The 12,496-nt window shown below is 31.5% G+C and overlaps 1 protein-coding gene across 1 annotated transcript in view; it reads right to left on the bottom strand.

Moving 5' to 3' along the window:
* Positions 1-8,649: 8,649 nt before the first annotated feature.
* The window catches only part of LOC119830929 (protein singed wings 2), a 31,592-nt gene continuing 27,745 nt past the window's right edge, over positions 8,650-12,496 (bottom strand). The window contains exons 7-9 of the mRNA XM_038354119.1: positions 12,187-12,345; positions 10,842-11,042; positions 8,650-8,835 (exon numbers count right to left, since the gene is read on the bottom strand). Coding sequence (XP_038210047.1) covers positions 8,650-8,835; positions 10,842-11,042; positions 12,187-12,345 — 546 coding nt within the window. The remainder of the gene's footprint in view (positions 8,836-10,841; positions 11,043-12,186; positions 12,346-12,496) is intronic.

The following is a 12,496-nucleotide window of genomic DNA, read 5'->3' on the forward strand; positions in this document are numbered from 1 at the left end:
AGATTCTGTAAAGACGGTAAAAAACCTTTAAAAAGTTTAAAGAGTAAGCACATCTGTTCTATTGAAAAAAGACGGCTGAAGCTGGTAGCATATAAATAGAGATTTTATTCATACTTTAAAAACAGTCGTTTCTCCAAGTGCCTATACGTTTAATACACTATCTGTGGTACAATTGACCGTCTTATTTTTTATCTTCTACTGAAAACTCTTCTCCAAACATACAATTTAATGAAAATTGAATAATCAATCCCTGGCACACTTTCTAGCTATCCACTACCGAAAAATGGTGTATCACGAATAAACATAGATGCATAATATTAAATACATTAAATATACATCCCTCATAGGAAGCTTGTGTCCCTTTATTGGGAACAAATATGGGCTGATGATGATGATGTCAAACATAGAAAATAAGCCAATGTTTTAAATTTAAATTTAGTACATTCATTAATTAATTCTTATGTCACGATAAAAGAACTGAATAAAACTTTAATAATTTTTTTAATTTGATATATCTGAATAATATCTGAATCTGAACAAAGGTTTTTTGTAAGACATCAAATAAAATAACAACGAACTGGAAACAAAATTAAAGTGATTATGAAACTGCTAATTCCTTTTAAAATGGGCAGTCGAGGGATAATTGCTTTATAATTATGATAAGTCGCGTGTTACGATAGTTGTCCAAAGGGCATATAACATTAATATAATTAAGTATGGTTAATGCATAATAGGCCGGCCATACTATACAGTCATGCACTATAAGTCATGATTAAAGCAACCATATACAATTAATAAGAGATCATAAACTTTATTATTAAGATCTATATATCTTGATTATGCTTGTAGTACAATTATAAATTCTCAGTTTGCTGCTTCTCCCTTATAAATGTGTATAATATAATTTGTATACAAATTTGTTACGTAACTGTTTCCAGGAAAACATTACAAACTTACATTTGAATTTCTATAAAGTTTACATTCCAACTAATTATTAAGATTTTGATAATATCCCTTAACCTAAACCAAAAGTAAAAAGTATCTTTATTTTATATTTATGTTTTATTAGACGCTCATCCCGGCTCCACCCGGATATCAAGATTGCTGTTTTATCCCAAGGGAGCATTTAATCGGGATAAAAAGTATCCTATCGCCTAAATCAGCTCATACCTGTCTGTATATTAAATTTCATAAAAATCCGTTATGTAGTTTCAGATTGACTGAAAATATCCAAACAAACAAACTTTCACATTTACATCATCATCAGCCCACCAGTACTCACTGCTGGAACATAGGCCTCCTATGAGGATGGTCTATTAATATCTATTTATTTTAAATGCCAATTCCATCCAGATCCAACCATAGATATGCTTTCGCGTACACGGAGCTTAAGAACCCACCAATCCACGCGCGTTAATAATACTAGTCAGTTGTCCTTATTCCTTTTGGTTATTTAGTATAAATTCCTCTGTAGTTTATAACATGAACCGCGTCTCAGTAAGCTCAGCTCACCTCAAGCGGTCGTCGTCCCATATCGTGTGCATTACAAGCCTTCTCCCACTTACAATGCGGTTAGTGTTATAGTGGCTACTTAGCTTTAATACGACGCTTAAACCACTTATATTTCAGTGCACCTTAACCGCTAATTTTATGCTTAAGGCTTTAGTTTTTCAGATTAACAAGAAAACTTTCACGTTAGTCTGTTACCAGCCAATTCTTGCGTGGTTGGTCTGTTTGCATGTATTCTTATGTATTAGAATTTATTTCATATTAAATAATCGTATTTATTTCTGAATTTTCTTATGGATTTTCAACCATCTAAAGGAGTTTTACACGAGTGGAAAAGTCTGTTCAAAAATTTAATCGAAAAGGAAGGTTCCTCGAAAACGGATCGAAATAATAGGAAGGTGACTCGTCAAAAGAAGTAGTGAGAGTCCCTACCGCCAAGCTAAGCGTCTACATGAAAAAAGAGTTTTGGACGCAACAGTTTTGACGCTGTCGCGGAGGGATAACCAGCCCAAATGCTACTTTTTTTCATTGTTACTATCTATGAGTGAGGATGCTGGAGGCTCATATTCCTTCCTCGAGACCCATTTTTTCAATTACAAAGCTCGTGATGGCTTACATTTTACGCAACTACATACAGTTACAACAAGCATGTGTGAATTAGAAAACATCATAGTTAACATATTATTACTTCTATAAGGGCGTAAATCTTTGTTCTTCAACATGTATACTGAATAATACACCTATTATGTATACACTGATATTATGTTATGCTTTATCTCCAAGAATAAATCCATTTCTGCAATTTAAATATTATTACAACTGGCAGCATAGTACATACTCGAAATATATTTCAAGTTCTTCTTTTATTTCAATAAATCCCTTAAATGTGGTTCATAAAATGGAATTCAATCACATAAATAACTAAACGAGTACTAAACGTTCATGTGTTTGATTAAAAAACATTCTAATTCATTATAACATACAAAGAAAACAGTGTATTAAACATCGCGATAAATAGATCGAAATGTAAGAATATTCAAATCAACGTGTAATCATTTTGCTTATTTGACAGCTCAACATGATGCCTTAGCAATAAGGAATGGGCCATGGAAATGAGTGTGGATAAGTGAATGACATTTCATTAAGGCAACGTCAATTACAGAAAGAAATAGAAAACAAGATATATGGCAGTGTATATTTCATTTGAAATTACACTCATTTTACTTCATAAAGCGAATGGGAAAAACGACAATAACAAAACGCTCAAAATGAGAAAATGAAAAATAAATCTCGTAAATATTAATTTGTTAGTTAATGTCCCTTTTCAGGGGGTAAATAAATCGACGTTCATCATTTAGGCGCTGTATTTAATAACATTATATTGCACGTCCATGATAAACGCACATTTTAAATGCCGGTGGAGACGTTGTAAAAATTCGTTGCTTTGGGTTAATATTATTTATATTTCGTTCGTACAATCAAAAATGCAATAAAATAATTCATTGAGATTGATTATTGATTAATAGTATTATAACAAATGTGACTTTTAATTTTGTTGCTTTTTGTAATTATTTATTAAGATGTTACACATCGCCATATCACAATGAAAAAAGGTTTCGTGCCAATGGAATATAAAAACCTGGCCATTTTTTTCATTATATTTTCAATATAAACAAAATGATAAATATGGTATTATATCTCATATGATCTAAGTTTAAGTGTCAAAATATAGTGCAAAAACGCAAACGGCGATACGTAATGCACAACTTGAATCACCAACCATGTAAACTGAAAAATGTTTGTACAAGCATCTTGAAGACCTATTTCATTTTAACAAGCAGATGCAGTGAACAATAGTAAGCAAGCTAGGCGTAATGAAGGTATTGTGCGCCCGTCGTGCGGTAACGTCACAATACAGCCTCCGACTCAGCTCTAGATCGCTGATGTATCGTCCTCGGATCCCGATTTATTGGCGTTTTGAGATCGTTTGTTATGATCAGCCTAAGCTTATCATAACGCCCCCACAAATCATGGTGTCTGATTATAAGCTACTAGTATATAGCTGGGCGACTAATTGCAAAAATACACATTGTGTTTATTAAAGTAAGTTGAATTAATTACGTTTTGGTTCAATATTAATTTGAATAATACTGAATTAAATCTAAAGCAAACATACATGAATTGATAGATTCGCTTGATTGCATAATATATACAAAACAATGCAATCACTGAATATAAATATGTAATATGCTTATTTCTAATTTTATCAACAGGCCTTTGTTTAAGATTATTACGATCATAGACACATAGTAAGTAGGCACAATACTGTTAAACTTAAACTACCACACTAAGTGCTGAGTGCCAAATTATGTAATTTACTTTTTAATGTCGAAGAAGTTTTGAGTGCGAACTTTATTGCTTGTGTTTTTGGAGTAATAATAATAAGCACAGTTTATAAGGAAAAATCTCATGCTTATGAAATAAAGACAGTGCGACAACACATTTTATTCGTATGTAACTCGAAAAGAAAGCTCATTAGCGGGAGAGCACATGTGAATCTAAATTATGCATTAACTTTTCCCATAGTCTCCGTTAGAAATGCGTTTCAGAGTGGCTGTCAGACAAGATAAATCACTTATACTACAATTTATTGGCACAAGAACAGATTCAATTACAAGGCTGAATTTAATAGAGGTCCAATTCTATTAACCACTACCATTGGTTATCAATTGATAGCTACGTTCTATTCGAAATTACATTTGTATGTGGAGTAAGTTTTATGTTTGATATTGTTTAGTTAGTTATATAATTATACTAAAATAATACTTAAATATACGTTTGTTTAGAACACAAATGCAAAGGCGCCAACAAGCAATTCCTATTTGAATTTTTCTGATTATTCTGTTTTCTATATTGATATTGCAGTTCAATAGTTACATAAGGCACCGTAGGATTATCAATTATATAATCAAATAAAATTATCTTTAAAAATTAATTTTGTGATTGTATTCTGAGCGTGGAATCGAATCGTCAAACTAATTTTAATTAAGAAAATATCATATCCATATAATTTGATGCAACTTGTACTGAAAAGTTGCAAAAATTCGATAGGCATTTGTTTCTTTTATTTCGGAAATATAATTTACCCCAGGTATAAAATAAGACATAATTAATATCTGTATGTAGGGCCTTTCATCAACCGTATTATATATTAAGTACACAGCTAACTACATGTACCTTTATAACGAGTATATTGCTGCATAAGCATCCGTGATTACAATTATTAATCACATTACACAAAACGCAACGTCGGCAAATATTAACATACAGTCAGGATCGTGCTGAGTCAGCACTCCGACAGATATCAGATTTGCTGTAACTAACATTCCTCGTAAGATTTATTGACATGCCATTCGTTGATTCAAGGAGCTTTATCTCACGACTCTCTGTCGAAACGAAAATATCAGCAATTCCAAAAATTAATTTTTCGACGTCTCAGACCTACCAGTCCTTATTTTTTATATTTATTGTCTCTATAATAAAATTTTAAGGAACTCAAACTCAAGGATCTTTTTGTTGCGGAAACAAAGCTTGGAAGGGAAAGGGAGAAAAATTTGCTAGTGGAGCGTCTGATAGCATGGACCGATTATATGCGAATCCGTCGGTAAAATGTTTGCCGATAAAATAATCACGTGAAGCATTAACCACGATGTTTTCTTCACAGTTCTTTTTTTGTATCGCTTCATTGAAATCTGCGGGTATTATTGTTAAATGATTTATGGTCTCTATGTTGTCCTGACGTTTTGCTAAGGATTATTTGATTAGAGGAAAAATAATATCGTATTTTATTATTAACCATCTGACCCAATTCTGCCTTGCTCTTATCATGGAAGGGTATAAAAAATATATACTGGCCGATTCACAAACCGTCCGATTCTCAAAACATATGCACACAAAATTTCATAAAAATCGGTGCAACCGTTTCGGAGAATGATAACTAATATTACGACAAAATAATTTTATATATGTACATAGAGAAGAGATTTAGTTATGGCTACGGAAAAGCTTTAAATCGTTGATAGAACAGCTACCGAATGAATTTAACATTTAAACCGTAGCTAGGCAATTATAGAAGAGCGCAAAACGAAAATCAAAGCACTTAAACTAGCACGAATTGAATTCTTTCAATCCTTAAATTCAATGAAAATAAATTCAAGCATTCTGGTAACTAGCGGACACAGGAAATGACTAGAGTCTAGACTTTAGACCCAAAAAACGGAAACAAGCCGAACTTGTTTGTAAACGTTTCGAATGCTTTTTAGATTTCTGAGGTAATACGCTGACCTGACCTCCTCTGTTTTATTCTACTGTTTTTTTTCAGAAGCAGGCTTGAATTGTTTTGTGAGGAAATTGTCATGCATTTATTTTATTTTATTCTAATCGCAATGTTAGATAAAAGTTTTAAAATAAGTTATCAAGTCTTTCATAATTTCTATTATATTTATACTAGCTATATTCTACAGCGGCATACAATCTATCACTGTATCAAATTTATAAGTACTTATAATCTGTTCGCAAGAAGAAGTAAGAATATGATATATTAGAAGAAATTGTCATTTGTTGAATGTATTCAAAGCTAAACTTAAAATTAAAATAAGTCACAGACTGAACTTTGTAGCTAGTAGTTCTACATAAAATTTCTGTAACTCGATAGGATATGATTGCATAACACCAAATGTAAGCGCGATACAAATTCAAAGCAAAAATGAAGAAGGAAATGTTAACACGGCTATGAGCCATTGCCATTTTAGGGACACAGGTTACGTTGTAGTTTTTCAATAATCTGTGACACAGGTCTCAATAATCCACAACACTAGCCAAATGCGTATTGGCTGATGTGAAATGTGCTAAAACTTTTGATTTTGGGTCGTGCGGGTTTCCGCATTATGATTTCCTTCACCTATTTCGATCAGAATTTCAGCAGGAGCTATGTGAGTTATGTGATATACTATTACATTTCATAAAAAATAAAGACCTCCAATCTTCTCAATCTTCTTATATAAACAAAAACGAATCGTACAGGCATGATTTCAAAGCGACTGCACAAAATTTCCTTAATAATTTAAAATTAGACGGAGTCGGGGCACATGGCTAGTTATGATAAATTAGTGACATTTATAGTCATTTGATTGTTAAAACGAAAGGCGAAGTTTCACTTTTATACTTCAGCGTCATCTGTGGGAATAAAAGGGAATTAAGTTTACTTCTGTAGCTTGGTTTCTTTCAGTCTTACTGTCAATTTGGAAACTTATGGGTTTATTGAAACGTCATAGTTTATGCATAAAAACATAGATGACACTCTTTACTAAAATAATGTAAAAAAATTTACTCTATATGAAATCTTATATTAAAAATAAATAATACGATTAGGACAGAATATTTGTTTGTCCATTCAAACAAATATTGTGTCCTATATGATAACTTGTTTTATTTTACAATGGTAATTCAAAACTACAAGTTTACGACATTGTTTCTCTAATTAATGCATATGTATATTTATTTATACAGCTTTATATTAGCTACTACGAGATTAGTCTCCCTATAAAAGCTCGTAAATATAGTATAAAATAAATAGGTGCGTTGCTAATATTAGAAACGTGATAACCTTAATGAAAATTTAAGTATTTTTAGAAGATATTCATGATTAGTATTCGTGCACTAAAATGGCGAGCAGCGAGTAGCCCTAATAACTTGGGATACAATTTATTAAATTAAAGAAGTTGATGTCGTTACAACTTCTCTCGTTCTTCATTCTATGAAAAAGAAACCAGAAATATTTCCATTGAATTTGGTTTACATTTTTATAATACATGTACGAATTCATAATATCTACCTTGTCTCCGATATAGGGGATATCGGATTTTAAAAGAAAAAAAATAAAAGCAATTTCATAAAAACAATGTATTCAGCTTATAAATAGGATTTGTTTATTACAGATAAAATGTTGTATTGTAAAATATTATGCTAAGATCAAAGAACATCGACGCTCATTAAGTGGAAACCGGTCCTCAATTACACAGTTGAGACACTTTTTTAATGAGGAAATTTCTTTTTAAAAAAGGGAGTACGTTTAATTGGCGGAAAATCAAGACATCACGTGGAAATACACAATTAAAAAGTATTTGTCCCCTATATAGGTATTACCATGTAACTCTATGTTAGCGTTATTGCAAATGAAACTAGAAAATTATTTTTTGTATGAAGTAAGTATTATTTCAAGGTGCATATGTTAAAAATATCTCGAACTGAACTGTTTCCGCTCAATGAACATTTTTGTTACTGATAAATTTAAAGAGGAGCGTATAAATAAATTAAATTGTATACATTTCATTAAGAAATGAACTATGACTGGAATTTTAAAGCTCTCGTTTGTACATCTAAGTATTATTTAAAGAAAGATTCATAGATTACATGATCAATTCGTAGATTTCACTTAAAAATAAGTTGGACAATATCAAGACTGCATTGTATATAACAGATATCAACATAAAATTATTATAAAAACTGAGTAAACTTTGTGACTTGTCTTCGCTCAGTAATTTAAATTTATCCTACTTAATATATGTAAAATAAATATATCAAAAAATTTTATTCTTAATGAAATAAGAAATAAACGTAAATGTCTAAAGACTGTTGTTTCGATCCTTGGTTAAGATTTATTATCTAAAAGTGTATCAAGCAACCATTTCAGATACGAATTGTAATGGCTTGAGTGATGATATTTTAGATATTCTTTATTGGACAAATAAATATTACACAAGGATTTAGAAATCTGTCCTGATCGAATTTTAAAAAATTTAAATAATATTAAATTACGTCAAATAAATATACAATATAATCACTTTTAATTTTAATAAATATTTTAATCTCTACATTGTGATGAAATATTTAATTATTCAGTAATTGATATTAAATTTATAGACTTTGAATGCAATCGAAATGCTAATAAATTAATCGATTATTTTATTATAATAAATACCTATTTTAAGCCTTTACACAAACATACTTTATAGTCAATTTGTGCGTTTGATATTATTGCTTATATTTTGTACATTCATCACATATAAGTTTATATACTATTTAAGGCAGAATAGAAGATATCCAAGGCAGCTTCCCAGTTGTTCTAAAGTGGTGCCAGTCATACAGGAACCTTCCAATAACCAAAAGTATAAGAAGAGCGAGAACCAAATTGGCTATATTGATTGAACTAATGGGCATTTTCAGTTCCGTCCTGCTGCACACGTTACCTAAAGATAGTGTGCTAATCTGAAATAAATAATTTATAAAATTAAAAACACCCCAAAACTTAGAACTCACTGGTAAAGTTGTTGAGGACAATAAGCCTTATCTAAAGAGCTGTTTACAAAATGCAATAACTGAAAACATGTAACCATATTTTGGAATAATTACTTAAAATTATATCTTAATAGGTAAACAAGGAAAATAATACTTTAAGAACTCGTCAACAGCAATAAAAATGACATGAAGTAAAATAATAGAAGCGAACCCAATTCAGTATTTTCGAAGGTTAAACATCAAATCATGAAAGTATTTCTCGTTGAAACAAATTTTATTAGGACATCTAATAAAATTTTTCGGCAACAAAAATAGCTCGATCCATCGTATAATAACAAAATACATTTTGTTCTTAAATCTATTGAAAGTGTAATAAAACACTCTCTTTTATTCATAATCAAATCAATAACTGTAAGATCGCTTTTTTATTACAATATAAAAAGGCAAGCATTTAACAGTAAAGCCCTTCATATAAATTTCTAATTTAAAAAAAATCCACGGATTCAGAAGTTCTCTGAACTGACAGAATTTTTCTGGTCTGAAAAAATCTACAAAGTTTTTTTACTTTAATATTTCGCGAATTTGCAATTTTTCAACCAACTCTTCCAAAGTTATTATTTCTCTAGATGCCTGGTCCTGGTTATAGGATTACAAAAAATTTTAAAGAATAACTTTACGATTGTTCAAGGCTTGCGAAAAATGAACATCGTAACATTACATTGGATATTCTGACTTAAAAAACAGGATAGGAAAAGGAAGCTTAAAGTAGGTAGAAACATTAAGCTTTAGGTATTTCGTGTAGCATACGGTTACTCCTAACATCTATCATATATTTCAACTAATAATGGAAGTAAGAATTTGAATATTTTGTAAATCAAAAGTAAATCATTTATTATAATGTTATTAATCACCACGTCGTTTCAAAAAAAAAAGTGAGCGTGGTCACGGGCAGATAGACAGATGTTACATGTCTCGACGGTGCTTAAAATCCCATAAATGTCTCTAATTCGTATAAGACATCCAGTGGAGTATTAAATTATAATCGATGTTACCGTACCCCAAATCAAACTAAAAATTACACTTAGGTGCTGGGCCGGATTAACTCTCGGGGCCCCTAGTATAACACAATTTTTTTATCACCTTCTTCTTACTTTAATTCAAAGAATCGTGAATTGTTTAAATAATTCCCAGTACCTTGCGACCCGGGTACTTTATTGGAAAACATATAGATGGATGTTGTCTTAAGTCTGGGTGTTTTCTCGGTAAACACTCGTAGGTAGTAAGTTGAAGTTCGATTAATAGGACTAATTGTTATTGCTCGAATAATTTCATTAATAATCAATTTTTAAAAATTACTTGATAAATAGGTTAAGGTGAGGTATAAATTATTAGTAGGTTTATTAAATATTAACTGACCAACACTTCATCTGCTTTCAAAATTAATTTTATAGCAACGTGTTTCCTTATTGAGCGTGTGTTTGTTATTATTGAGAAAACGTACAAGAATTTTACTTGCAGGTTTTTTTTACGTCATCTTGGGCTTGCGGGTCGCCTGATGGTAAGCGCTACCAACGCCAATGAACATTTACAGAGGCGGAAGGTCGTTTGTGGATGGCTGACTTTTAATGAAAAGGTTAGGAAAAGTATACGGGCTCCCGGCTCCACCCTCAGCGAACGAAACGCAGTAGCATTCGCATGCTAATATTTCCCGCCGATTTTCTGTGAGGGTGTGGTAACTTAGCTGGTGCGAGCTAGCTCCATTCGTACCGATGCGTGCTCAACTATCACATTCAAATAGGTACAAATTTTTTTCTATAAAACTTTTTTAGGGGTTCCCCTAGTGGATAAGGGGCCCCTGGATTTCTAGCCTAGACAGTGTATAGTTAATCCAGCAACTATACCAGCGAAATAATAATAATCAATTATTCAGTAACGCCTACACGATATACCTAGGTTGGCTTTCCATTGTACTTTACCTGTACTTGCGAAATGGTTTTATCGTCTGATTTCGAGCACTTTATATCGGATAAGTCTCGGATAACTCTCTTATACTTGAGCAGTAATCCTTGGAAACGTGGTGTGAAGTGACAGTCGCACCGCCATGGATTATGACCTAAAAATACACCCATAATATTGTTGTTCACTTGGAAGGCCTTGTCGAAAGCGTAAACTGGTATCTGAAATGTATTAATAAAGATTTTGATGCATGTTTTATAATGTAGTAATTGGTCGCCCGACTCCGTCTTTTTTCCGACAAGACCTTTTTTCTTATTTTTAAATTTTAAGTTTTTATCCTCATCCACAGAACCAAATGCGTTAAGCTATTCTTAAATCCTACATTAATAAACAGAGATAAAAAAATTAAAACTGCATTATACTTAAACTAGGTCATGTAAGTATTTTTCTGAATTATGTAAAAATTAAGTTATAAACTTTATCGAGTTAGGCACGTTTATCTCCTTACGCAGAATAATGCCCTTTCTCATGAAAATTTAATTTAGTAAATATTTACTTTAATTTCTTCCAGATCTGAGAAGGGCCGTCTTATGTGGAATTGAACGACTTCTAAATATTATGATTTGTGTAGTGAAATAATCAATATTAATTTAGGTCGCTTATTTTTTAAATACTAACTTGAATTGCTTTTTGATAACATATGAGAAACACACAAGACTATCCGACTTTGGATCAATTTTTCAATCCTTGATTAACATTTTTCGTAGAATATTTTAAAAACTTTTCCATTTGTCTGTCTTTTCATTTTACATGTTTTTATTTTTCAATATTATTGTGTAATACTTTATCTAATAAAGAATACCATTTAACCAAGGATTGAAAATCGTCAAGAGTCTAGAGAGCAAAGCGGCTGGAGCAAAACTTATACTTCATAGTACCGACTCAGAAGATAGTTATTACCATTTTATCAAAGACAATAAAGTTCAGTAGTTTTCATTCTAATATACTTGAATCTCAGAAGCAAATTAAATAGCTATTATTTAAATGAGGACACCAGACAATAATGTAGACGACTTGATCCAGTCCAGTCTGGACACCAATTTATTTACTTACGCGACGAAAGCTAAATTGAGAATTAAACAAACGTTTTAGAATCATTCAAGTGCATTTAATACATAATTTTTTTACCATCTACATTTGTTATTATTGGATAATCAAAGGATAGCTTAAGATAACACAATAATATTAAAACTACTAAAAACAGGGATCAAAAACATTTACTTCACGTAAAAGCGACAAAACCTCCAATTTAACCAAAAAAGAACAAAACGTTTTATTTACTCGTCTTATAGAATAAGTACCTACCTGCTTCAATCGATTTCCGCGCAAACTCAAAACACGAAATGTCGTGAACCATTCGGACCCTTCTAATTCCTTAACAAACTGAATAGTGTTGTTGTCAAGATAAAGGTCCATCAACTTCTTATATTGAGGATCGTGGACTAGGTTTCTTATAGAACTGATCTGAAAAAAAGATACGCTACGACTTCAAAACTTTGCTTGTTTTGATTGACAAGAAGATCCTCGAGAAAAGCACGGTAATCAGTAGTAGTCTATGATAGTTTTGCTTGTGTCGATCACTGCGGTGCTGGAACTGTGAAAAAGTGAAGTCCCG

The sequence above is a fragment of the Zerene cesonia genome, chromosome 12 (assembly GCF_012273895.1).
Source record: "Zerene cesonia ecotype Mississippi chromosome 12, Zerene_cesonia_1.1, whole genome shotgun sequence".
Taxonomy (NCBI): domain Eukaryota; kingdom Metazoa; phylum Arthropoda; class Insecta; order Lepidoptera; family Pieridae; genus Zerene; species Zerene cesonia.